The 27603-nt window shown below is 42.9% G+C and overlaps 2 protein-coding genes across 3 annotated transcripts in view; one reads left to right on the top strand and one right to left on the bottom strand.

The window, feature by feature from the left end:
• Positions 1-231: 231 nt before the first annotated feature.
• Positions 232-13318, bottom strand: mrpl46 (mitochondrial ribosomal protein L46). 2 transcript variants are annotated; one of them, XM_041175075.1, is made up of 4 exons: positions 13041-13318; positions 10184-10382; positions 4427-4603; positions 232-3991 (listed from the first exon to the last, which is right to left on the bottom strand). In XM_041175075.1, exons 1-4 carry the CDS (start codon positions 13281-13283, stop codon positions 3729-3731), a joined length of 882 nt encoding a protein of 293 aa, XP_041031009.1. In that variant the 5' UTR covers positions 13284-13318; the 3' UTR covers positions 232-3728. The 2 variants fall into 2 exon arrangements, with proteins under 2 accessions (XP_041031009.1, XP_041031010.1); XM_041175076.1 differs by having other exon boundaries at positions 4430-4603; positions 13041-13317.
• A 333-nt stretch (positions 13319-13651) lies between these two features.
• Positions 13652-27603, top strand: part of mrps11 (mitochondrial ribosomal protein S11) — a 32906-nt gene continuing 18954 nt past the window's right edge. The window contains exons 1-4 of the mRNA XM_041175077.1: positions 13652-13866; positions 15914-16042; positions 20282-20380; positions 24581-24710. Coding sequence (XP_041031011.1) covers positions 13802-13866; positions 15914-16042; positions 20282-20380; positions 24581-24710 — 423 coding nt within the window. The 5' untranslated portion in view covers positions 13652-13801. The remainder of the gene's footprint in view (positions 13867-15913; positions 16043-20281; positions 20381-24580; positions 24711-27603) is intronic.

Raw genomic sequence — 27603 nt, 5'->3', positions numbered from 1 at the left:
ATGGTGGTTTTTACAACCACTTTCCATGTATTTGACACATATATTTCCTTAACTTGTTATTTTTAACTTTGAGCCAATCAACATGTGACAAGAAACAGCTTATCAGAAATGTGACACAGAAGGTGCATGCTATATGCAAATTTAATATATAATTAATGTTATATTTTAGCCCCAATGGGACCATGAGCGAATCTTCAAACAAAGCAGAGTAAGCGGCAGAAAAATAAAACATCAGTAGAAATCCCTTTTTATTAGTCAAGTAACCAATTGAATCCAACCATGGACTGCTGCAGAACAGAGGAAATAATGCAAAGTAGAGGACTCTAGGGAGATTGAAACTGAGACAGAAACGGAAAAGAAGCCCGGAGGAAATACCTCATGTGAGAAGATTGAAATATTTTATTTAATAATAAACAAAGGGATGTCAGTGGCCCGATAATGACAGAGAGGTCTTTAGAAGAAACATCTTGAAAGCTGCGCAACCTTTGCAGCAACGATTTTTATCACAGTGGAGATTTATTATCCACAAATCTGAGCAAATATTTGACCACCAACTCCCCTCCATGCTCAGCAAGATGTCCTCCCAGATCAGCAAATCTTTGGCTACTTTTCCACCACCCACTTTTTGGCCTCGTGTCCTCACCCCCAACCCTTCAGACACAAAACGTGCATCAAAAAACTGATAGATGATGGCTGTAAGGGGCTGAGTCCAAACAGACAGCAGCATAAGACTGAAGTGGTGAAGAACCAGGATAGAAAACCTCCCACCAAATATTTGCACTTTTCTCTCTGACCTGACCCCCCTCCCTCCTCTAAGCAAGAATCATGGACCCACACTTCTCCATGAGCAGTAAATCATGGATTGTACTCAAATTTCCATTCATTCACTGCTGTGTCCACTGTTCTCCCAGCACTCATTGCCATGACTATTCTAACACACCAACTGGTTGCCAAAACCTTCCCCCAATTCCACCCACATCCCCCATCCCGCAAGTTCCCCTTCTATAGTAACACCTGCTGGCAGCATTTCCCATCCACACCAGTTAGTCCACTGCCTGGTATTCTCAAGCCCAATGGCTGCCATCCATGCCTCAATTTTCTCTTGCCCAGCTGCTCCAAATTCCTCTATCTGCATTTCCCTACCCCACTGGCTGACTTTTCTGGCCATTAGTACCTCTTGCACTAACAGGATTTACTCAGCAGCTATAAAGTCCATTGAACTGAAAGCTAGTTTCTGTAGTGATAAATGTGAAATTGCCATCAATTGTCGTAAAAACCCATCTGGTCCACTAATGTCCTTTAGGGAAAGAAATATTGCCAAACATACCTGGTCCAGCCTACTTGTGACTCCAGATCCACAGTAATGTGGTTGACTCTTAACTGCCCTCTGAAATGGCCTAGCAAGCCACTCAGTTCAGGGGCAATTAGGGATGGTAACAAATGCTAGCCTTGCCAGCGATACACACATCCCACAAAATAATAATTTTTTTAAAAGCATCTCACCTGTGCCCCTCCCCCATTTCCCTCCTTCCCTGTTTCTGTCCAGCTGGCTGGTACTTTGGAGGATTGTAAAAGAGTGGCCTAGATTTTTTTTAACCTTTTTTCAAGCCCAAGCTACAAAGATGGTAACCAATTGTTGATTGTAAGAATGCCATGTCCCAATTAATAGCAGTTATGGTGGTTATTCTGCTTGAAGACATTGTTGGCAGTTTTGCTGCATGACAGCATTGCAGAGTGGGAATCTGGGTCTCACTAGCTCCAAGGGATCGAAATATGGGGTTAATTGGATGGTTCCTGCGACCTAGTGGTAATGGCGGGGGTGTTCCAGCTGTGGCAGTAAAGCAGGAAGTCCAAGGGTGCAAATGATGTCTGTGTGTAGCAGCACAAAAGAAAGGGGTTCCAGTCTCTGGAAGCCTGAGGGCAAAACAGAATCACAAGGTTCAGAATCCCACGGTAAGGTATGCCAACACTGGGAGTGACATGCTCAAGTAGCATTTGGTCATGAGATAACAGGACCTGGTAGCACTGATTGTGGGAGTTGGGATGGCTGGTCTGGTAGTACTCGTGAGAAACATCCAGTCCAATAGTTCTCCAAGACCTTAATGAATGTAAGACTGAGGTGGTGGGAGAAATGTTCCAGGATCTTGAAATGTTGAGAGGTGGATACCAATGCAACGGAACTGGTGCTTTTACATCTATGATGCTTTCATTCAAATATTCTTGCTGGTCAAAGCACAGACAGCTGTAGCTGTTTCTAAAAACTGGATAGCACATCTACTGCATTCAGGGTAGACAGAAACAGGTATCAGCTTGGAAGCCTTGCTTTGCTTGTTGCCACTCTCCTTGGACAAAGAGCTGACTAACAGATTATCCATGGTATTCAAATATGATTCAAGCCATTCCACATAATTCAACCTTTCTTTTAAAAACTATTTTTCTCAGCTATATTACAATTACAAAGTCCTTCCTTTCACTATATCTTGAAAGGATTCGGAATGATATATCTGCAGCTGACTTTCTCTAGATCTGTAGTCAGTCTGGAATCAGCAGAGGTACTAGGCTCTGCAGCAGTGTTTCACCATGTAATAACTGAATGTCCATATATCAAAGGTCAGGTTTATATTAAAAGTTGTAGGTGCGGTGTCTCCATATTTTGAGATGGAGAAGTTGAGCAAAATTTGTATTACCATAACCACTTGTACTAAATATGGTTCATTTACTTGTTTAACATTAAGTAAATTCATCTATTGGATGGGAGCCAGAATTTCAGTCTGATGGAGTACGTACATTTCCACCTCATGAAGTAGAGATCATTGTGGCATGTGATATATTCCAGTAAGCAAGAATTCTCAATTCAACACTTAGTTCTCTGTAAATTTACACATATTTATGTTGGATAGGGAAAAATCATATTTTGATTCACATTGGTCTCAAGGTCTCCTTATTGTTATGGGCATTGATATGAATTCACAAGAACTATTTTCATAAAAACACAGGAGTACACCAATGGGTTCTGGGAGCAATAGGGTGAAATCCAGAGAAAGTAACCTGACCAGCACCCTCCAACCTGAAAGCAATTGTTAAAAGTTCAAGATTCATGATTAGTGGATTTGTCAATTATACAACGTTTAAACAACCTGCATGCCTTAAAATCGGCTTCAGTTTGAAACCAGTCTCAAGAGCCGGGATTTTACTGGTAGGGAACAGGGTGGGTGCTCCCTGAGTACAAGTTTGAGGGTGTAAGCTTTGTACAGACAAATGAGAGAGAGATCAATGTCTTTAGAGTTGGCATTCCTCAACCCCCATCCCCGTTGCCACCTCACACCTCCAATTATCTGCCCTCCTTGTGTTGATTTCTTACTGGCACAATTCAACAGGCAGCAGCAAATTCTCCAAGCGGCTAACAGTAAGTTTGATCATGTACTCAAACTGATTCCCATATGCATACTTTGCAATAGAGGTCACAACATAGTTAAAGTGGGACTCCAAGCTGATTTTTCCCTTACTAACCAAGGGCACCAAGGCCAATTAAAGCATCCCAATGACAATAATCGAGTACAAACCAGGTTTTGAACGTGGGACATTCCCAGTGAGAGTTTTGATCTTATTAGGAACATAGCAGAAGTTTCAGGGACTCTCCAAAATATGATTTGAGAGATATGGGAGAAACGTAAAATTCATCACATAATTTACTTTTCACAATGATTACATTTTAACAAAATAAACTTTTACTCATACATTGCCGAGGTATCAAAGATGAAGCGATTAACTTGCTGTAAGTATTTTGGTTTGAGGTAGTCCTTCAGTTCGCTTTTAGTTACCCATACATAGTCTCCCTTCCTTCTTGTCTTGAGGTCTCCAGACATCAGCAAGGCTTTAAAGAAAAACACTTTGGCCCCCACAGTGCTGGAAGTTCGCACGGTCTTAGGATACTTGTACTTATAAAAACCAGCCGGAGCATTGCCCAGAAAAATAGCTTGCAATTCATTTCCTGCAAAATTTAAAAGGAGAGGAAAAAATTAATTAAAAAGTGATATTCCAAGAAGCAGTAGCTACCATTATTGTGAGAGAAATATGTCAGAAACAGATATAATTAAGGAGAAAGGATGTCCGGATAGCAAAAGAAACAGAAAATTTCCTGACAAACCTTTTAAAAATAAAAACAGCAAATTGTTGTGAATGCACTGCTTGAGAGGATGGTAGAAGCAGACTCAATAGTAACATTCAAAAGAAAATCAGATCAATGCTGGAAGAAGAAAAAAATTACAGGGCTTTAGGGAAGGAGCAAGGAAGTGGAATTAATTGGATAGCTCTGCCGAAGTGTCGCCACAGGCACAATGTGCTGCATGGCCCCTTTCCGTGTCATATCACTCTATGATCCTAATTGAATAGGATATTATGTATTAAAAACTACCACAAAAGCTGCTACCAGATAATGTAGACAGGGTGCGTTCTGCGGTCTGCCTCATGGTTTCTCCTGGCTTCCATTCACTCTGTGGCAGCAACCAGATCCCCTCATCTCCCACTTTTTCTTTTACTAGTAATATCAGTTTCTCATCCAATCGCCTGTTCAATGTCGATTTGTCATTCTTCTTGTCAGCTTCTAAGAGAGAGGCAGAAAAACACATTTTGAATAATTGTCCAGACGACCATCGATACTGTTGTAAGAAATGATTTAGCAACTTCTCCTCTGGATTTTTTTCCAATCGAGGAAGGGTGCATTTGCATTAAATAAATCACAAATGGATCGTAAATAGTTTCATTTTCCTCCTGGGAACTGATATTCTTTTATCGTTATTGAACTTCCACTTCTAACATTTAAAATTAAACATCTAGTTTTTCCACTTCAGCAGGGAGGTTTATTATACAATGCATTGCGGGAAAATGAATGCTCTTTGCCTCCTCTAATTTTTGCCCATTCTCCTTGATGGTGCTGGCTGTTGCTGAGGTATTTTCGCAAAACTGGTCATCCTCCATTCCTTTGACCAAGTGGTTATTCTTTATGCAAATGTTTAAGCAGCAGTGAGTGTCAAGATAGTCAATTACTGAGTACATATCAGAAAAGTCTAATCTGACAGTCCACAACTAATTGTGTACTGTTGTGGAATCAGGAGCAGGACCCCACTGAATCTTTTTCTCCTTCCTTGTTCAGGGGCACCGAAACTGATTAAACCTGGTCCACTGCCTTCCGAGACAAGTAGTTAACTCAGCACAAGCCAACAATGCAACTGGCACCTTCTTGGTCAATATGGCTCAGTACCACACCACAACTTGTTTTTGCTCACTGAGCTATTGGGAAACCCCCTATGTTCAGTTTTTAAAAAGATGCAGCAATGAGACTCAGCAGAGCCTTCTTTTCCTGCTGTTGTCCTCCTTATAATCCTGATATGCTGTTGTACGCTCTTTCAATTTAAGTGTCCCTGCCATCAAATGTTCTCTATAACAAATGGTGCCTCTTGCCTTGCTCTAATGTATCAATCACAACATTTGAATGAAAAAAATTAAATTAAAAGTGTTTGTGGTTGTCAGAGGTAGTTTTAAAAGCCAAATAAATCATTATAATTTGTCCTCTGGGCTTACAAATCCACAATGATGGACAGCACAATTCTAGCGAACAGATTCCACCAGGCTGACAGCAGAGGCTGGCTGCAAACACAAAACTTCCAAACTTGTGTTTCAGAAGAGCCTTTTAGAAGGTGGTTTCTAAAATATGTAACTTTATCAAAGACTGAGTCCTGAGACACACACAATTACATAATGCTGAAAGTTCATCCAATTCAAAACTGCATCAGGAATTTCATAATGAAATTCAACGACATTGCAGCCTTCTCCCCAAGGCGATTAATGTCTAAGATCAGTGAGGCTGCAAGTTAAAGTTTGCCGTACTCAGCAAGATGTAACTGTTTGTAAGCATTGGAGTCACATTCTGTGGAACAACAGCCGCTTTAAACTGCATTGTCCAAGATAAGCTTGACGATCTTTTATTTTTAATTACAGGAATATAGCAAAGGTTCAGGGCCTTGCTTGTACTGTGGCAGCAAAGTAGCACCCTGAACCACACTAATTTATTCTGGGAAAATCAAAAGAGTTAAAACTGCAATTCTAGGAGAACAAAGATCTCACAAGAAAATAGAGACAAATTAGTTTGGTGCTATGAAATGGCCTATCAACAATGTCAGTTTTTGGAGAACAGATCAATTTGTGAAAACATATCAATATACAGATTAAGTCAAGGTATTGACCCACAAAATGTAATTAATTATTAAGAAATGTTTAAAAGTCTGTTACATTTTAATACTGGTACTGCCGATAACTTTTCGAAGATTAATCAATACACACGTAGGTGATTGAACATTACAGCTTCCATTTTATTTTACTTCAGCAACCAAACTAAAAACAAAATGGATTCTGCGATCCAAAAATGCACTGGCTTGCAAAGCGCGTCAAGTTAAACAAGACGGACAGTGCATAACATAGTCCTCCCCCCTTATTGGAAATGTCAGTTTAACAAAACATTTTCTGAACCAGGGAAATAGGGTAGGCTGCCTCTATTCCCAGCTGAACCCTGGGGATTATCCTGCTCCCAAAACAAAATACATGGGTTTGCCTTAACTATAACTCAGACACTAAGAGGGTCTCTCCTGGTGTGGGTTATGGCAGACTTAAGGTGCTTTTAGAGTAATGCTCATTGGAGACTGATGACAACCTAGAACTTGTAGCAGAAACTGAAGTTGTGTCTAATGCAGGTGAAGGAGAGACGACTTCAACTTCAGTCAAACTAGACTGAGGAGGCAAGACTGGAGTTGGTATTCTTTGATTTGAAGACGGTTCACTCAAAGTGGTGAAATCAAGCTCTTCCATAAGAGGTGTATCCTTAAATGGTGCTTGACTTGGCAACAGTTGGTCAACATGTCTCTACCAGGTGAGATCATTCTCAATTTGGACTGTGTTCGGAACAGGTCCTGTCTCAGCAATCATAGTGGCAGGAACCCATTTAGCCCTGGTAGCATAATTACGAGCTAGAACGTCTTGTCCAGAACAGAAAATTCTTGGCTTTGATCTTTGTGCTCTACTCTTCACTTGGTCGTGTTGTTGATCTTGCACAACTTATCGTGTTTTTGTTGGCCTCAGCAGATCAAAGCAAGTGCACAGTCATCATACCATTTGTCAGAACACTGCAGATGCTTCAGTCATAGCATGTGGCATGTTTCAGTATGTCAGCAGAAATGCATCCAGACACTTTTGAATGGAGGAATGTCCATGTGCCGATCTTAAAGCATGTTTCATGGTTTGAACAAATCTCTCTGCTAATCCATTGATGGATGGGCGGTATGGTGCTGAGGTGGTGTGTTCAGTTCCGTTACTTCTCAAAACATTCTCAAACTCCTGTAAAACAAACTGCAGTACACTGTTGTTCAAAATTGTTCTGGTAACCCGCAACAACTGAATATTTCCCTTAGCCTTTGACTTGCACTGTCAGTAGTGGAGGACTTCGCTGATACGTCCGGTCATTTGGAATGAGCATCCACAACCACCGTGAGCATTATTCCTTCAAATGGACCAACGAAATTGATGTAGATGCACTGCCTAGGGTTTTCCAGCCGATCCCAAGGATGGAGAGGTTTCTCACAGTCTGACATGAAGAATAAGATCTTGCCTTGGCTTCAATATTTTGGTCCAGGCCAGGCCAACAAAAGTAGATTCTTGTAATCTCTTTCATGCAAATTATCCAACAGTGTCCAGAATGCATTTGGTCCAACACTGGTTTCCACAATGTTGTTGGAATAATAACTCTCATGCCCCAAAGCAAACAGCCTGAAGTGACTGATAACTCCATCCTCCAGGAAACTTAAGGTCGTGTGAGCCTTGGAAGTTCAGGGAAGAGTTGCCATGCAACACAAGGTCCACCAGGCAGGCTAGCAAAAAGGTCCTCAATACAGGGAAGTGGATATTGTTCAGCACACAACATGGGGTTAACAGTAACCTTGAAATTTCCACAGATGCATATGGAGCTGTCTTTCTTGAGCACTGAAACAATGGGTGTTGCCCTTTTGCTATGGCAGACAGGCACCAAGACTCCTAGCTTGACCAGACACTCCAGATCAACTTCAACTTTTGATCGTATGGCATAAGGCATGGTTCTGACCTTCTGAAATTTTGGTTGAGAGTCAGCTTTGATATTCAATTTTACGGTGATTCCCTTCATGCTTCCCACACCTCCATATAAAAAATACAGCTGCCAGACCAGTTTCTTCTGTTGCAATGTTGTGTACTTCTGCCCAGTTTAACTGTATCTTCTCAAGCCATGACCGTCCAACTAAAGCTGGGGAGTTGCTTTTCACCACAAACAGTGGTAACTTAGCAGTCTGTCCATTTAGTTCCACATTAACTTCTGTTCTGCCCATCATAGTTACAATTTCCCCTGTATATGTTTTCAAAATTATTTTTGCAGACGTCAAGGGAAGATGTTTAAGCTTCTCCTTATAGACAGCATCTGGGACCAGAGAAACCGCTGGCTCGTATCCAGTTCGATACATATTGGTTGGCCCTCCAGCAGTGGTGTTATCCAGTAGCCCTGTGAACCACCTACCACTGACAAGGTATGGAGGGGCACTTCTTCTTTGGACACAGTGTCATTCTGATCCTCCCATTCCTGCTGTATGACATGCATATTTTTCTTGTTGGTAGCCAGACTGCAGATTTCGTTTTCTCTGGTTTGTTTTTCTGATCCACTGCTACATTTTTGTTTTTACAAACATGCTTAATGTGTCCCTTCTTGCCATGCTGATGCCATTCAAGGTCTCTGCACCAGCATTCAGATGGATGGTGACCAGGCTTTCCACAATGGTAACATTCTCAGCTGCTTGCTATCTTGTGTGCACACTCAGCTGTCACATTATGCATTTGAGTTGATGCACTCAGCTGCTGTTCTTCTTTTGCAGCCAGCTCCATGGAAACCGCAATCTCTATGGCTTTCTGCAAAGTGAGGTTAGCCTGTGTCAGGAGGAGTTTCTGGATTGTTTCACTACGATGGCAACAGACCAAACTGTTACAGAAGTTATTGTTCAGTAATACATTGAATTCACAATGTTCAGTGAGCTTTTTAAGTACTGCAGCATAATGTGCAATTGTTTCCCCCCCTTGGATTTCTTTTGCAAAACCCAAATCTTGCTGCTATGACAAGTGGCTTAGAGCAAAAATGCGTCTGCAGAACTTTTACACTGTCCTCATACGACTTTGTGCCATATTTCTAAATAAGCGAAAGGTTTTAGCTCCCATCACACTTAAGAAAGTTGCTATCTTGCTATATTTTCAATTCCACTTGCAAGGACAAAAAACTCAAAGCATTCAGTGTAGGAGCTCCCCTGTTCAATAGTCTCATCGAAATGTCTCATAGGTCCAGTAGCTGTAGTTATTTTCCACCTTATTTTCTCTTCTTCATCAGTTACTTTTTGTTTACAGTTGTTTTCTTTTTTTACTTGTAATTTCCTTTTACTAGCTCTTTCATTTTAATTTTGCTTTTCAAGTGGCATTACAGCAAAGGTCCGTTGTCCTTGTTGCCAATTTGCTATGTTTTAATACTGGCACTGCCGATAACTTTTCAAAGACTAAACAATACACATGTAAGCGTGGAGGTACTGAATACTGCAGCTTCCATTTTATTTTACTTCAGCACCCAAACTCAAAAACAAAATGGCTTTTTGCAATCCCATAATGCAGTGGCTTGCAAAGTACAGCAACCTAAACAAGACATACCATACATAACAAAGTCCAAAACTCTTTAACATGTAAAGACAAAATGTTGAAAATTCCAAGAACAGCTTCCGATTTACTAGATGCTTTCTATCATCTCTCACAATCCTACCCTATCACCAAGGGTGAAAAGAGCAGGTACTGAGACAAATGAAGAAAAAGTGGTCAGATGACACTAAGCTCGAGTTGTGGAAGTCAGGGTTGTATGAAAGAAGGGAAGACTGAGGGAAGTAAGGAAGTGAGGGAAGTTTGAAGGCTCTGGAAAAAATAAACTGAAGTAGAAAATGGCTGATCAAATGCAATTCATTCCCAATAAAAGCAAAATTTTGGATGGAACATGCTGCATCCCTGGCAGGAAATGAGCACAAAGAGTTCGGCGCACTTTATGAAAAATATGATGGAATACCGATGAACAGAAAAATACACAGACCTTGTACTCTGTCAGCAGCTTTAAACAGTCTGAGCTTCTGTTCCCACATATCTTCCAGATCTTGGGCAGTCACAAGGTCTTGGCCAACATCCTCTTCCTTATCCGAATCGTAATCCTCTGCCTGCCTCCAACGAATTTTTTCTTCATCTTCAAAGACTCGGAGCTCGTGATCAGAGTAGAGGCTTTTTTCCAGTTCTACCTGCAAAATGTAGGAGAGAGCACTTGTATTTCAGGAACGCAGCTTTCTAAACAGTAGCCTCCAGGTAAAGTGTTTCACAACAAGCAGAATAAAACTTAGAAATCGCTAGACCGATTCAGGATGCACTCATGGCAGCACTGGACATAAAAAAAAACGAATGGTATCAGCATCACTGCAAAGCTAGTGATCTTCCTAATTCAAATGTTAAGAGTAGGACTCATGCTGCTACAACTTCGAAGTTCAAAACTCACATTGATTAAATTACCAAGGAATGTGCAGGCAGTCATTTAAAATAAATCCCATTTTCTCTCTTTCTGTTGAGGCTGACTCAATGGAAAGTCCTCCCATACCTCATTCATGCAGTTATTCTTTAAGTGGGCACTTAGACACACTGGGTGGAATTTTATGCCAGCGGGATTTTACGGTAGTCGAAGTCAATGGACTTTTGAATGGCTCGCCACATTTTACGGACCCGCCCCACCCCCATCATGACAGGGCTGTAAAATTCCGCCCACAATGTCAGAAAGCTATTTGACTATGGAATCTATCACAGTCAGGTTTGATATTTTCCATGTATGCACTTCTCACCATAAATCATTGCATAACAAACAGCAACACTGGGATGATTAAGATTCTTCCCCCACCCCACCAACCCTCGCTGGTCCAGGGGCACAGAGGCCATTGGCAGCACCTATATCAGCAAATAACTCAGTACAGACAAAGATAAAACCTGAAACAAAAAGACAATGCTGGAAAAACTCAGCAGGTCTAACAGCATCTGTGGAGAGAAAGAAACAGAGTTAACGTTACGAGTCCATACGACTCTTCTTCGGTGCTCTGAAGAAGAGTCTTACGGACTTGAAACATTAACTCTATTTCTCTCTCCACTGATGCTGTTAGACCAGCTGAGTTTTTCCAACATTTTCAGTTTTTGTTTGATTTCTAGCATCCGCAGTATTTTGCTTTTATCAAAGATGAGCCCTGATGGGCAGATGGTATTGTGCCATGCTAGGCATAACTTAAAAAAAAACAAGTACCTTGTCATGGGTGTTGACTGATCAGTATAAGACAAGGTAACAATTTTTCTATACTGAAATAAAAACAGAAAATGCTGGAAGAGTGGCTCTGAAGAAGAGTCATATGGACTCAAAACGTTAACTCTGTTTCTCTCTCCACAGTCTGCCAGACCTGCTGAGTTTTCCCAGAATTTTCTGTTTTCATTTCAGATTTCCAGCATCTGCAGTATTTTGCTTTTAAGTTGTCTATTCTGTCGGTGATGCAGTGATTATTTTATTCCACACTAGAGATTGGTGTTCAGAGCCATGAATAATTTTCATAACAGGATTAACTGTACCAGCACAGGTAAGTTAATTATTATGGGCAATGCTTAAGCAGTATCCGCCAGGGATTTATGCCCTTTTGAACAAATTATGTTATTAAGAAGAAAGTAGGAGCTTTGATCTCAAAGTCAGTCTATCCCACAGTCAATTCATCATTAAATATTGAACACAATATATTTATCCTTCAACAAGTATCACTAAAACATATCTGATCATAATCACAATGAACAACAAATATTGCACAAAAGAGAAAAATAAACTTGCATTTATATAACACCTTTCATGATCTCCGGACATCCCAAAGTGACTTACAGCTAATTAAATACTTTTGACGTAAGTTACTGTTGTGACATATGCAATATCAATGTGCACATAGCAAGCTCCCACAAACAGCAATAAACAGATAACCTGTTCTAGTGACGTTGGTTGAAGGATGAATATTGGTCAGAGCACCAGGGAGAACTTCCCTGTCCTTCTTCGAAGTATTGTCACGGGATCTTTTACAACTACTCGAGAGGACATAAGGTTTAACATCTCACCTGTAAGACGGCACCTCTGATGGTACTGAGTTGGAATGCCTGCCCAGATTACTCTTCAAATAATAAATTATTTTTTAATTCTTACACAGGATGTGGGAGTAATTGGCTGGGCCAATATTTGTTGCCCATTCCTAATCGCCCTTGAGAAGGTGGTGGTGACCCAACTTCTTGAAAAGAAGAACTTGTATTTATTTTATGCTTTTCATGGCCACCAGGTGTTTCAAAGCACTCTACAGCCAATTAAGTGCTTCTTGAAGTGTGTCACTTTGTAGAGTGGGAAATGTGGCAGCTAATTTACATGCAGCAAACTCCCACAAAGAGCAATGTGCTAATGGCCAGTTAACCTTTGTGATGTTGGCTGAGGACCCCAGGGATAACTCCCCTGCTCTTCTTCAAAATAGTGCCATACGATTTTTTACATTCAAACAGGCAGATGGGGTCTCAGCTTAATGTCTCATCTGAAAGACTGCACCACCAACAGTGCAGCACTCCCTCGATACAGCACTAGAGTGGCAACTGAGCCTGGAACCCAGATTAGTAGTGAGTGCTACCAACTAAGCCATGACTGACACTCAAATTATAAATGACTAATGCACTCACAGAGAAATTTATCTTGTCATAACTTTCAACGTTTAAAGATACATGAGATCTGTAGGTAAATAAATAGCTGAGGGTGCAGACCCTTTTGTCCAAGATCTAACTGATAGAACATCAAGGAGCTGAATGGCCTGTTCCTGGCACTTCAATGAGGAACACAAAAGTGCGCATGCGCGCCCCACCTGTTCCAGCAACCTCCTGTACGCGCTTTCCATCGGGTTCTCCTCCCGCGATAGGACGGCCGCCCGCTGCACAAACACCGCGCCGTAACATTGCCAACCTGGCACCGTCGGCATCTGGTTTGAGCCTCGGCCGCCCGTCACCTTCATGGAATGGAGCGCCGAGCCTCGCACCGTCCCCTGCTTGAGCCTGACTCCAAAGCCCGGGCGGGCGAGCGCGGGAACGCGACGCAGCGCCGCCGCCATCTTGCACCAAGCGCCGCGACCACAGTGAAGGCAGGGGGGCGGGGAAGCAACCACAAGCACCACCACCAGCACGATCAATCCCGACTTAATATCATCGTTTCACATTGGGATAAGCTCTATAAATAAAACCAAGTGGTCAAACTCAGTACGATAACAAATGAAAATTGCGGTACAATCCACCGGAAATTCTTATTGCGGCCCCTATGAGTAAATAAATGGATCAGTCGAAGCCTGGTGTCTGACGATACCAAGTGCGGGCGCGGGGAGAAAGATATATTTTGCCCTCATCCAATACTTAAAGATAATTGCGTAACTATGAACCTGAATGGTTATAAAATAAACATTACATTTTATAATCACATTCCTCCGCTAATTTCCTTTGTATTTCTGATCTAAGGAATAATGGCATGTGCTGGTATGGTTAGGTTCCCCCTGTGGTGTTGGTGTGGGTCTGGGCCTCCCCTGAGCAAACCGGGCCTGGGAGCCCGACCTGACCCCACAGACACTTCACGTTAACGATGCTGGGGGCACGGAGTGTGCTGTGGTGGCTGCGCCGGGGGCTGCTGCAGGCTACAGGCGGCTGGTGAGTAGAGGCGCCTCTCTGTGAGGGCGGGCAGGCCGCTGCTAGGCCGCATTTCCATGGAGACCAGCCCCCCCCCCCCCCACCCCGTTCAGTGACAGGAGGCCGCTCGGCCCCTCTGCTCAGAGTCCCACTCACTCACTCACTCTCAGTGAGCACCTATGGAATATCGCCTGCATTCAGCCCAAATCCGCTCCTTTCGCCTCTATACCCCCTATTGTCATCTCTAAACTCTATCACAGAATTGTTACGGCACCGGAGGAGGCCATTTGGCCCATCTTGTCTGCACCGACTCTTGGAATGAGCAGCTCACCTAATGCCATTCTTTCTCTCTCCCCCCCCCCCGTAACCCTGCACCTTCTTCCTTTTCAGATAACCTTTTGAATGCTTCAGTTGAACCTGCTCTCGCCACACTCCTGTGTCCTTGCTGGTTTCACCATAATCACTTTCTTTTTTTAAATTTTGCATTTATATAGCATCTATCATGACCACCAGACGTCTCAAAGTACTTTACAGCCAATTCACTTTTGAAGTATAGTCACCGTTTTAAAGTAGGGAATGCAGCAGGCAATTTGTGCACAGCAAGTTCCCACAAACAGCAATGTGATAATGTCCAAATAATCTGTTTTTGTGATGTTGATGAAAGGATAAATGTTGGCCAGGACACTGAGGATAACTCCTTGGTCTTCTTTGAAATAGTGCTACGGGAGCTTTTTTATCCACCAGAGCGTGCAGACAGGGCTTTGGTTTAAAGTCTTATTCGAAAGACGGCACTGCCAACAGTGAAGAGTGTCAGCCTTGTCCTTTCTAATATTTCCTACATTACAATAGTGATGACGTCAAAAACATACTCAATTGACTGTCAAGTAATTTTGGGATATCCTGTGGTTATGAAAGATGCCACCTAAACGCAAGTCATTTCCTCATCTATTATAAATTCTGATTTGTCCAAAAATGCAAAAGTATGCTGTCCCACATTCTTCTAACTCCTCTGTGCTGACTGAATTCATTCTTGCTCTCTCAGCATTGTTTTTAATCAACAAATCCTTCCAAACAATTGTCTCACTCTTTCTCTGCAATCTGCTCCCATCTCTTCATCCCTTTCTAAACATTTCTAGGCAGCACCCTTCCACTGTCCCATCATTAGTTGCAGCATGTTCAACCACTTCAATCCTAACTCTTAGAACTCAATCTCTGAAACTCTTACCTCTCTCCAACTTATAAAAACCCATCTCTGACCATTCCTTTGGCCATCCCTTCGAGTCTTCCTCTCCTAGCTCAAGTTTCCTTATTCTTAATTCAAATGATGCGACTTTAATATAAGTACGTGTTGAATGACCTGTTAATCTGCTTTTGATGGTGTTTGTGAAAGGATGTTAACTGAAGCTTGGAGACCCTCCCTGTTCCCCTTCCAGTTGAGCCATGGGATCTTTAATACACATTTTCTTTCCTTCTTTCATGGAATGTGGGCATCACTGACTAGGCCACCATTTGTTGCCTATCTCTAAGTGCCCTTGAGGTGGTGGTGAGCCATCTTCTTGAACCGCTGCAGTCCAAGTGTTGTAGGTATACCCATAGCACTGTTAAGAAGGGAGTCCCAGGATTTTGATTCAGCGACAATAAAGGAACGGTGATGTAGTTCCAAGTCATGATGGTGTGTGAGACTTGGAGGGGAACTTGCAGGTATTGGTGTTCCCTTGCATCAGATGCCCTTGTCCTTCCAGGGGTAGAGGTTGCCAGTTTGGAAGGTGCTGTTAAGAAAAAGTCTTATCCAAAGTCTTACCCAAAAGACTGCACCTTGGATAATGCAGCAGTTTTCAGTACGATATAAAGAAGGACAAATGTTTGACCTTCATTTCCTTAACCAAAGTAGCGGGTTTGAAATATGGTGTTCAGTAGCGTTGGTAGGTGAAGATGGGGTAAGATTTCACCATGAAATGGCGATGGTGTGATTTCTGAATTATGCAGTAATTAAGGTAAATTCAGTCTATTTTCTTTGCTTAAAACTTTGTGGTATTTATGCTAACTTGCCTATGTTTTCTTCTTCCAGTTCCCATGTTAGTTCAGTGGAGGGCCAGTGCCGTCTGGTACACACAGGTTTACAGAAGCTACAAGAGCTAGCAGAAAAGGAGAGCAACTCCACAGAGCTAACACACACCAGGCATTCAGCAGATTTCAGGTATTCCACCTCCTTTATCAGCTGCACTGTTTTAAACATGATTTTTTTGGCAAAACCCAAATGTCTAATTTTGAACCAAACAGTCCAATTTCTTTTCTTTTATTCATTCATGGGATGTTAGCTTCGCTGGCTGGGCCAGCATTTATTGCCCATCCCTAGTTGCCCTTGTGAAGGTGATGGTGAGCTGCCCTCTTGAACCGCTGCAGTCCATATGGGGTAGGTACACCCACAATACTGTCAGGAAGGGAGTTCCAGGATTTTGAACCAGCGACAGTGAAGGAACCGATGATATATTTCCTGGTCAGGATGGTGAGTGGCTTGTTTGGGGGTACTTCCAGGTGGTGGTGTTCCTATCTATCTGCTACCCTTGTCCTTCTAGATGGTAGTGGTCGTGGGTTTGGAAGGTGCTGTCCAAGGAACCTTGGTGAATTCCTGAAGTGCATCTTGTAGATGGTACACACTGCTGCTACTGTGTGTTGGTGGTGGAGGGAGTGAATGTTTGTGGATGTGGTGCCAATCAAGTGGGCTGCTTTGTCCTGGATGATGTCAAGCTTCCTGAGTGTTGTGGGAGCTACACTCATCCAGGCAATTGGGGAGTATTCCATCACACTCCTGACTTGTGCCTTTTAGATGGTGGGCAGGTTTTTGGGAGTCAGGTGAGTTACTTGTCACAGGATTCCTAGCCTATGACCTGCTCTTGTAGCCACAATATTTATATGGCTAGCCCAGTTCAGTTTCTGGTCAATAATTACCCCCAGGATGTTGATAGTGGGGAATTCAGCTATGGCAATGCCATTGAACATCAAGGGGCGATGGTTAGATTCTCTCTTGTGGAAATGGTCATTGCCTGACACTTGTGTGGCATGAATGTTACTTGTTACTTGTCAGCCCAAGCCTCAATATTGTCCAGGTATTGCTGCATTTGGACATGGACTGCTTCAGTATCAGTGGAGTCGCGAATGGTGCTGAACATTGTGCTATCATCAGTGAACATCCCCACTTCTTACCATATGATGGAAGGAAGGTCATTGATGAAGCAACTGAAAATGGCTGGGCCAAGGACACTACCCTGAGGAACTCCTGCAGTGATGTCCTGGAGCTGAGATGACTGACCTCCAACAACCATAACCATCTTCTTTTGTGCTAGGTATGACTCCAACCAGCGGAGAGTTTTCTCCCTGATTCCCATTGACTCCAGTTTTGCTAGGGCTCCTTGCTGCCACTTTCGGTCAAATGCGGCTTTGATGTCAAGGGCAGTTATTCTCACCTTGCCTCAGGAGTTCAGCTCTTTTGTTCATGTCTGAACAATATGATGTGAAACAAAAACAGAATTACCTGGAAAAACTCAGCAGGTCTGGCAGCATCAGCGGAGAAGAAAAGGCAGGACTTCGTCTCCACAACAACTGTGTGGTGGTCACTTCTATTGTTACTATTATGGACAGATGCATCTGCAGTAGGCAGGTTAGTGAGGATGAGGTCAAGTATGTTTTTCCCTCAACATCTGCCACAGATAGTTTAGCAGTTCGGTCAGTAGTGGTGCTACTGAGCCGCTCGTGGTGATGAAAATTGAAATCCCTACCCAGAGTACATTCTGCGCCCTTGCCACCCTCAGTATTTCCTCCAGGTGGTGTTCAACTTGGAGGAGCACTGATTCATCAGCTGAGGGAGGGTGGTACGTGGTAATAAACAGGAAGTTTCCTTGCCCATGTTTGACCTGATATCATAAGACTTCATGGGGTCCAGAGTCGATGTTGAGGACGCCCAGGGCAACTCCCACCACAGTGCTGCCACGTCTGCTGGGTCTGTCCTGCTGGTAGGACAGGATATACCCAGGGATGGTGATGGTGGTGTCTGTATTATCTGTAAGATATGATTCTGTGAGGATGACTATGTCAGGCTGTTGCTTGAGCAGTCTGTGAGACAGCTCTCCCAATTTTGGCACTGGCCCCCAGATATTAGCAAGGACGACTTTGCAGGGTCGACAGAGCTGAGATCGCCATTGTCTTTTCCGGTGCCTAGGTCAATGCCAGGTGGTCAGTCCAGTTTCATTCCTTTTTAGGCTTTGTAGTGGTATTGACACAACTGAGTTGCTTGCTGGGTCATTTCAGAGGGCACTTAAGAGTCAACCACATTTCCTTTCCTAAAGGGTATTAGTGGACCAGATGGGTTTTTTACAACAATCGACAATGGTTTCATGGTCATCATTAGACTTCCAGATTTTTATTGAATTCAAATTCCACCATCTGCCTTGGCGGGATTTGAACCTGGGTCCCCAGAGCATTACCCTGGGTCTTTGGATGACTAGTCCAGTGACAATACCACTACATCATCTCCCCTTCCCTCAGAATTGGTTACCCAGAAATTGTGATGTTTGAAAACGGAACAGGAAAATCCTGTTTTCTGAGACAGGATCTTAATAAATGCCACAAGCAAAATGATCTGGCTTTTCATGTGGAGTCAGGTCCCATTTTACATGTTGGCAATCGGACTGGCTCAGTCTTTTTTAAATGCCCAACCTGGCTTTGAACTGCTCATAAATTGTTTAATCTTTTCCAGTCTGGCAATTGTGCAGAGCTTTTTCAGATACTCTATTCAATACTGTAAAATGTAAGATCTGTAGTAGACTGCACTACAGTTGCTTTCTAGGCTAGAGGTGGGGGCATAGTGGTACTGTCACTGATTAGTATTCCAGAGACCCAGGGTAATGCTCTGGGGACCTGGGTTCAAATCCCACCACTGCAGATGGTGGAATTTGAAATCAATAAAAGTCTGGAATTCAAAGTTGGATGACGACCATGAAACCATTGCCCATTGTCATAAAAACCCACCTGGTTCACCAATGCCCTTTAAGGAAGGAAATCTGCAATCCTTACCTGGTCTGGCCTACATGTGACTCCAGATCCACAGCAATGTGGTTGACTCTTTAATGCCCTCTGAACAAGGGCAATTAGGGTTGGGCAATGAATGCTGGCCTAGCCAGCGACACCCACATCCCATAAAAAAGAAAAATTAGCCAGAGTTCCTATTAAGAGTTCACTCTGTATTGACCCTTGTTTGAGTGAGAACAGGATTGGACTTACCTCTGATTTCTCCCTTGTTCAAATGGCTTGCTGATATTTACCTTCTAAAGAAGAAAGAACTGGTATTTATATTTTGTACTCCGAGTATCCCAAATTGCTTTATAGCTAATACATTACTTTTGAACTGTCGTCGTTGTTTTGTGGACAATCACAGCAACCAATTTATACACAGCAAAGTCTTCCAAAAACAATAGGATAATGACCAGTTTTGGTGGCACTTGCTGGGGGAGAAATGTTTGCACGGCATGGAGAGAACTCCCTGCCTATCTGTCGATATATGCCATGCGATCTTTAATATTTGCCTGAACAGGTAGGTCAACTTGATTTAAAGTTTCATCCAAAAGACTGTACTGATAATGCAACTCCTCCGTAAGGGCAACATACATTATGTGGTTAAGTTCGGCAGTGGGATTCTGATTCAGAGGCGAGTGTACTAGGAATTGGAGTAAGCCATTCAGGCCTTTGAGCATACTCAGCCATTCAATTAGGCCATGTTTAATCTGTATCTTGGCTCCATTTACTTACCATTTGAGTGACTGTGCTGTCACTTAGCCAAGCTACTAGTATGGAGAATGACCAGCTACATGAGGAACCAGAGGGCTACCTGTGAAACCATACACCAGGAAGAGTCAATTCCTTAAGGTGAGGATATTTGGGAAGGACAGAGTAAGGAATTTACTGTTGTCTTGTCAGCATAGAGCAGAATCATTATGGGCAGGTGGGACTTCAAAGAATTTAGCTAAAATTGGTACTGTGTGACTCACTCTCAACTTTTCCTCCTGGCTTTACGGTGAGTGTTGTAAAACTTTCACTCGCTTCATGCTTACAAATCCTTCACAACACGTCAGCTATCGTAGAGATCAGAAGGTTCAAATAACTGCAGTTAAACAGGCAGAGCTGGGTCATGGTCACAGATAGCACTGAATGCTGCAGTTTCTCAGGCCAACTGGGTTTACCATGAAGGACAAGGAAAGATGCTGATCCATGATTGATCTGCCTTTGTAAGGAGGGCAATATACCCAATTAGAGGGCTCAACCTTGCATTTCAGTAGATTATTGGATATTGATAAAATTGATGATATTTCCAAACAGGAGATTAAATACCGGCTTTATTATTATTTATACTGTTGAATTATTGTTTTTTGTGTGTTGCTCATAGTATCCTACCTCCAATGCCAGGACAGGAGAGCCATTTGCACTGGGGAAGCAAAAAGTATGAAGATCTACACATAGTGCATATAAAGGCAACATATAATAAGTAAGTATCTTATGCAGCGATGTTTAGTGATAAATACTGGATTTACTAATCTGAGCCGAGTAGTGGTTAGGGCATTATAATTGCAATCACTTTTTCAAGTTAAGAAACAGGAGAAAGTTAGTTGACTGGTGATCATTGATTCCTGTCGGAAAATACGAGAACACAAGAATTAGGAACAGGAGTAAGCCTTCGGCCCCTTGAGCCTGCTGTACCCTTTGATAAGATCATAGCTGATCTGATTGTGGCCTCAACTCCACTTTTCTGTCTGTCCCCAAAAACCCTTGACTCCCTCGTTGATCAGAAATCAATCTAAATCAGGTTTGAGTATATTCAGCAACCCAGCCTCCATTCCTCTCAGGGGAAGAGAATTCCACAGTTTAATGACCTATGAGAGAAAAAATTTCTCTTTATCTCAGATGGGAAGGGATGGAGAACCCCCACTTTGTAAACTATGTCCCCTGGTTTTAGACTCTCCCACAAGGGGAAACATCCTCTCAGTATCCACCTGTCAAGTCCTCAGAATCTTTTACGTTTCAATAAGATCTTCTTCTAAACTCCAATGGCTATAGGCCCAACCTGCTCAACTTTTCCTTAAGGTAAGATACACATGTGGATGTTTATTGAGGACAAAATAGGGTTTGGTCTTGATTGACCATGTGGTCAAACGGCTTTAGGATACTCATTGTCCGTGTAAAATAAAAATAGCCACTTGCCCAAGCACCAGTCAGTGCCTTTAGGAGAGCTGTTTGATAGAGGGAGAGGATAAGGCAGTCAAAAACCAGAAGGCTTTGCTGCAACCTTAAAGTCGGTATATATGCTTCAGGTTCAACAATGTTTCTCACTAGTGTGAACATTTGAATTAAATCAATAATTAATTCGAAGTGATTGATGCAGAAAGCATTACATTTCGGAATTCGATCTATAAAAAATATCTAAGGCAACAGCAATACCTGAGGTCTTGAAAAACTTATTAACTTCTGGTTTTTTTTTAAAAAAAATCAATACATTCAGAATATTGTAAGGTAATTTTCTGAAAATACCGATAACTTCTTCCTAACCAAAACAACACTATATTTAGGTTTGGCAATTATCATTTTATGATCTTAAGGTTAAAAATTAATGTTATTTTTCTGCTTCCCTTTTCCCCTTGCCCAGTTAGCCAAATCTCCTTCCAGAGTACCATCTGCCCTCACCATGGACCCACATCTCTATCTAGTCTCTCTCCTGTGGCTCAGTGGTGCTGCTTCACATCCCACTCCCAAGACCTCCACACAAAAATCAAGGTTAACACCCCAGTGCCGTACTGAGGGAGCACTGCACTGCCAGTGATTCCGTCCCTCAGATGAGATGTTAAACTGAGATCCCGTCTACTCTCTCAGATGAACATATAAATCCCGTGGCACTATTTCAAAGACCACCAAGGAAGTTATCCTCAGTGTCCTGGCCAATGTTTATTCTTCAACAACATAATGAAAACAAGTCTTTTCCTGTCTCCTTATCCCTCCTCTGATTTTGCTTCACTGTGTGACCCATCTGCACCATTGACCCCATTCCCTTTAAACTGCTGGCTACCCAGTTTTCCCTTGTGCCCTTCATTCTCTCTGACTGTGAATGGTTTCTTCTCCTTGGGCACTGTTTCCTACCCCCTCCCTATTTTAAACCACTTCAGCTCACAAAACCATCCTTGAACCTTATGTCCTTTTGGCAGATTGCCATCCAGTCTCCAACCTCTTTTTTGTTCTCCAAACCTCTTGAATGTGCTGTCACCTCTTGAATTTGTGCTAATATTTTCCATAACTCTGTCTGAATCACTCCAATCAAATTTCTACCTCTGCCATAACACCAAAACGCTGAGAGCCAAAGCCAGAAAATTAAATTTTCTGTGACTGATCATAGTTCATTATACTTTTCCATTTTCCCTGACCACTCCACAACTTTGGGTATGGTTGGCCACACCATCCTCAAAAGTCTCCACTCCGTTGTCCAGCTTGACTTTGCTTACCTTTCTAATTGTAGCCAGAACGTTTCTGGTAAAGTTTTCTCTTCCCACTCCTACACCATTACCTCTGGAGTCCCAAAGAATTTGTGCTTGGCCCCACCTTTTCCTCATCTACATGCTTGGTGCTGTCATCCACAGACATGGGATCAGCGTTCACATGTATGCTGTCAACACTGAATTTTTTTTTTTGCCACCACCTCCCTCAACCTTCCACTGCCTCTGCATTATCCAGTCTTGGATAAACTACAATCTTTTCTAGGTAAAACATTGGGAAGACTGCAGTCGTCATCTTAGGTCCCCACCCCAAACTTTGTGCCTTTTCCACCAATTGAAATCACTCCCCAACTGCTGTATCAGACCAAACCACATTGTTCTCAGACAACCTATTTGACCCCAGCGAAGCTTCTAAATCTATATTGTCTTCTTTTAAATACTCCTACTTCCACCTTCATAATATTAACTGCCATTGAAACCTGCAGCCATTCTGGTCATCGCTAGATCCAATTACTCCAATGCTCTTCTGGCTGGCCTTCAATTAGTGACCCTTCATAACCTTCACCTCATCCAAAACCTAGTTGCTCATATCTGATCTGACACCATCCCCTCACCCCACCCTTCACTTCTGTCCTTACTAATCACCAATGGCTCCAAGTAGCCCAACGCCTCAAATTCAAAATTCTCATGCTGATGTTTAAATTCTTTCATAGCCTCATCCCTGCCTATCTCTGTAACTTCCTCCAGCCCTACAATTCCCTCCCTAAATCTCTATTCTTCTGATTCTAGTGCATCCCGACTCCTCTCAGTGCCATCACTAGCAGCTGTGTCTTCAGCCACATAAACCCAAGAAGCAACCTACATTAAAACGCCAGGAACTGTTCTTTGCAAACAAAAGGAGTATGTTCAAGCCATGTGCCTTTTTTGAATGACCCGGGAACTCAGGGAGCCGAAAGTTCCTCATTGATTTCTCAGTGCAATGCCTCGGCCAATCAGAGTCAGCTTTCCAACCAATCAGCACCCTTTTTTCCTGTAGTATGAATTGCCGTGAGCATTTGAAATTTTGTATCCTTGCATTTGTCCTGATGAGTGCAAGGCATAAAATTTTGGCAATGCGTCTTTCATTTCAACAGTACACCCAAGTTCTGGAATTCTCTCCCTAAACCTGTTGCCTTTCCAGATCTCTGACCTCTTTTAAGACCCTCCTCAAAATTCATCTCTTTGACCGAGCTTTTGATCATCCCGCCTAATATATCCTTCCTTGCAGTAACATCCATTTTTTGATTATGCCATTTTGAACTGTCTTGGATTGTGTTTTGTTTTACTGCTCAGTGCACTGTACAAATGCAGATTTTTGTTGTAGGTAAGAAAAATAATTAGCATATTCTTCTGCGGGGAGGACTGTGTGGAGGAATGAATTGGATGCTGGTCTTTGACTTCTAAGTTTAAATACTGCCCAGACTCAGTTTGGAGGTCTCTTCTATTGGCTGAAATGACATTGAGATCATCTCAATCCATTCCCCATGGGTAATGTACCAACAGCACCAAACTGGCCCTAATTTGGCTGTAATTAGCAATCTTGCCCAGAGAAGTTCTAGTGTAAGGTTTGTGAAAAATGCCAGCATGTAGTACAGGAACAGTGTCTTAAAACTGACATCCTCAGGGCCTAGACTGTGCTGGATTTTTGGATCTTACCAGATTTTGAGTTGGGCAGTTCAGGCCATAAGTGGTTCGGGCCATGTCAGGTCAGGTGGGGTCAAGGGTCGCTTGGAGCGTGGGAATAGACTGATGCGCGAGTGCCAAAATGGATAACTCATCCAGCGCCACACCACACCAATGCAGCACCTAGCTGAATTGTCTAGATAAGTTTTTTTTTTAATTTTACTCAATTAAGATTGATGTATGCTACATTCTAAAAATGTCCAGTATTCTGATGGCCAGATTTAAGGCACTGTACCTGGAACAGTATGGAATATGAAACTCTCCTGTGGCCTGGGCAGTGGAGCAATCTTTAGTTTGCATGTAACCTTACTGTATTTAACTTTGTATTGTTCCAAATGGAATTATATCAACGCTAACATTCTTGACCTCAATGAACACTAATTAAAAGAAATGTGTATTAACTGAAAGATGATTAATACATTTCAAGTGATTTCTTCCCCCACCAGCTTTTTTCTGACACTTACAGGCTGTTTTTTTTTCCTAAGCACACACATTCATGTTACTACCCAGGAGGGAAAGAGCATGGTGAGAACTTCTTGTGGTACCGAAGGGTTTAAGAATGCCAAGAAGGGGACCCCGATTGCAGCTCAGACTGCCGGCATTTCAGCAGCAGCGGTAAAGCAGCTTTCCTTTTCCAGTCTAAATGCTAAGTTTAAACCTGTTCACGAATTGGCTCTGTTTTTCATCACCACACATGGGTAACCTTGCAAAAACACTTGCATTGCCTTGTTTTAGCTCCACTAATCCCCATTTTCACGATTCATTAAACTGCTTTTAGGGGCTTGATTGCACAGTGGTTTTAAAATAGTCGCCTTTCAGCTGAAGAACCCAACCAAACCCAACTGATATGATAGTTTTCTCTGCCTGCTGACTGTGTAGGTTCTATATGAAATGAGTTTGGACAGTCACAATTTAGTTAATAGTAGACGTAGTCCCACTGGACTAACCTGCCTCCAATTTGACATTAGCTGGTGATTTTAGAGAAGCCGCAAAGATGGCTGATATGGAAAATGGAAATGTCACACTGGTGTAATAAAGGTTGCTCTGTGATTTTGGCATTGGAACATCATTACCATGGGAAAGATGGAGTTGATGTGCCTTGGGAGTGCTTGATTGAGCAGTGTAGCAGGAGCTTTACTCTGCATCCAACCCACTCTCTGCCTCACCAGGGAGCATTTGATGTTGATACTGGTCCCATTCCTCAGTGCTAACAGCCTTGCCTTGTTCAGTCCATAAATTCATCATTAACAATTGCCCTTTCCCTGACAAGAAACAAGTACTCTTTCACACCTATCCCCATTCAGTGTAGCTGTAAAGAGTCTCCATACAGTTTCCTGATTCATGCAGGTTGGGTCTCAGCGATAGTTGATGGTATCTGCCAACTGTATCTTCTCTCTATCTCTCGTTCTAGCTTTCTCTCTCTCTCTCTCTCTCTGTCCCTCTCTCTCTCCCGGCTACCCTTTCTATCTATCAACATAGATCTCTCCCATTTGGTTTCTGCACTCAGGCTATGATGCTGCTGGCACTAGCTTATTACAGGTTTGAAAAATATGTAAATGACAGCAGGAGCTCCCAGGCCCTCATTTAGTCTGGTTTGCCCTAGAGGAGCAACATTCATTCCTTGAAAATGTTAAAAATAGGTGCTTTTCAAACTACATTATGTGGACATTAATGACGTTCTTTTGGAGTTCTGTTGGATCAGTTTTGGAGGGTGCAGCATATCTAGGTCTGTTTTTGGGTATCTTTGCCCTTAGGTAGCTGTATTGTTTTGCATCATTCTTATTTTCGTATAGATATTTTCATTTTTTTCACCTCCCACTATTGCAGCAAGTTGAACTCTATTTCAACACCTTCAGCTTAAAGATAAAAGCAAAATACTGCGGATGCTGGAAATCTGAAATTAAAAGAAAAATAGCTGGGAAAGCTTAGCAGGTCTGACAACATCTGTGGAGAGGAAGACAGAGTTAACGTTTCGAGTCCGTATGACTCTTCTTCAGAACTAAAGAAAAATAGAAATGAGGTGAAATATGAGCTGTTTGAGGGGGGGTGGGACAGTTGGAGCTGGATAGGGGGCCAATGATAGGTGGAGTTAAAGAAGAGATTGCCAAAGATGTCATAGACAAAAGGACAAAGGGGTGTTGACGGTGGTGATATTAGCTAAGGAATGTGCTAATGCTGACATTAAGGGTAGAAAGCAGGATGAGCAAGTGACAGATGGCCCTAGTGCGGGTGGGGTAGGGGGAAGGGATCGAAATGGGCTAAAAGGTAGAGATAAAACAATGGTTGGAAATAAATTTTAAAATAATAATAGAAATAGGCGGGATATATAAATTATAAGAAAAAAGGAGGTTCGGAAAGAGGGTGGGGATGGAGGAGAGAGTTCATGCTCTGAAGTTGTTGAACTCAATGTTAAGTCCGGAAGGCTGTAAAATGCCTAATCAGAAGATGAGGTGCTCGTCCTCCAGTTTACGTTGAGTTTCACTGGAACATGGCAACAAGCCAAGGACAGGCATGTGGGCATGAGAGCAGGGTGGTGTGTTGAAATGGCAAGCGACAGGGAGGTCTGGGTCATGCTTGTGGACAGACTGAAGGCGTTCCGCAAAGCGGTCACCCAGTCTGCATTTGGTCTCTCCAACGTAGAGGAGACCGCGTTGGGAGCAGCAAGTGCAGTAGACTAAATTGAGGGAAGTGCAAGTGAAGTGCTGCTTCACTTGAAAGGAGTTTTTTGGCTCTTGGACGGTGAGGAGGGGGGAAGTAAAGGGACAGGTGTTGCACCTTCTGCAGTTGCATGGGAAGTTGCTGTGGGAGGGGGTTGAGGTGTGGGGGTGATGGAGGAGTGGACCAGGATGTCCCGGAGGGAACGGTCCCTACGGAATGCCGACAGAGGGGTGAAGGGAAGATGTGTTTGGTGGTGGCATCATGCTGGAGTTGGCGGAAATGGCGGAGGACGATCCTTTGAATGCGGAGGCTGGTGGGGTGATAAGTGAGGACAATGGGGACCCTATCATGGTGCTGGGAGGGAGAGGAAGGTGTGAGGGAGGATGCACGGGAGGTGGGCCGGACAAGATTGAGGGCCCTGTCAATCACAATGGGTGGAAAACCTCGGTTAAGGAAGAAGGAAGACATGTCAGAAGAACTGTTTTGGAAAGTGGCATCATCAGAACAGATGTGACGGAGGCGAAGGAACTGAGAGAATGGGATGGAATCCATACAGGAAGCAGGGTTTGAGAAGCTGTAGTCGAGGTAGCTGTGGGAGTCGGTAGGCTTGTAATGAATATTGGTGGACAGTCTATCACCAGAAATTGAGACAGCGAGGTCAAGGAAGGGAAGGGAAGTGTCAGTGATGGACCATGTGAAAACGATGGAGGGGTGGACATTGGAAGCAAAATTGATACATTTTTCCAGGTCCAGACAGGAGCATGAAGCGGCACCAAAGCAGTCATCTATGTACCGGAGAAAGAGTTGTGAGAGGGAGCTGGAGTAGGACTGGAACAAGGAATGTCCCACA

Source organism: Carcharodon carcharias, chromosome 26 (genome assembly GCF_017639515.1).
Source record: "Carcharodon carcharias isolate sCarCar2 chromosome 26, sCarCar2.pri, whole genome shotgun sequence".
In the NCBI taxonomy this organism is placed as follows: Eukaryota; Metazoa; Chordata; class Chondrichthyes; order Lamniformes; family Lamnidae; genus Carcharodon; species Carcharodon carcharias.
The sequence above is the reverse complement of the archived record's forward strand: the minus strand, read 5'-3'. Positions and strand labels throughout refer to the sequence as shown.

Coding starts and splice junctions, on each gene's coding strand:
- mrpl46 (XM_041175075.1), bottom strand. CDS start 13,283: ATGGCGGCGGCGCTGCGTCGCGTTCCCGCGCTCGCCCGCCCGGGCTTT. Junction 10,383..13,040: donor ACAGGAGGTTGCTGGAACAG/GTGGGGCGCGCA, acceptor TACATTTTGCAG/GTAGAACTGGAAAAAAGCCT. Junction 3,992..4,426: donor CCTGTCTACATTATCTGGTA/GCAGCTTTTGTG, acceptor TAAATTTTGCAG/GAAATGAATTGCAAGCTATT.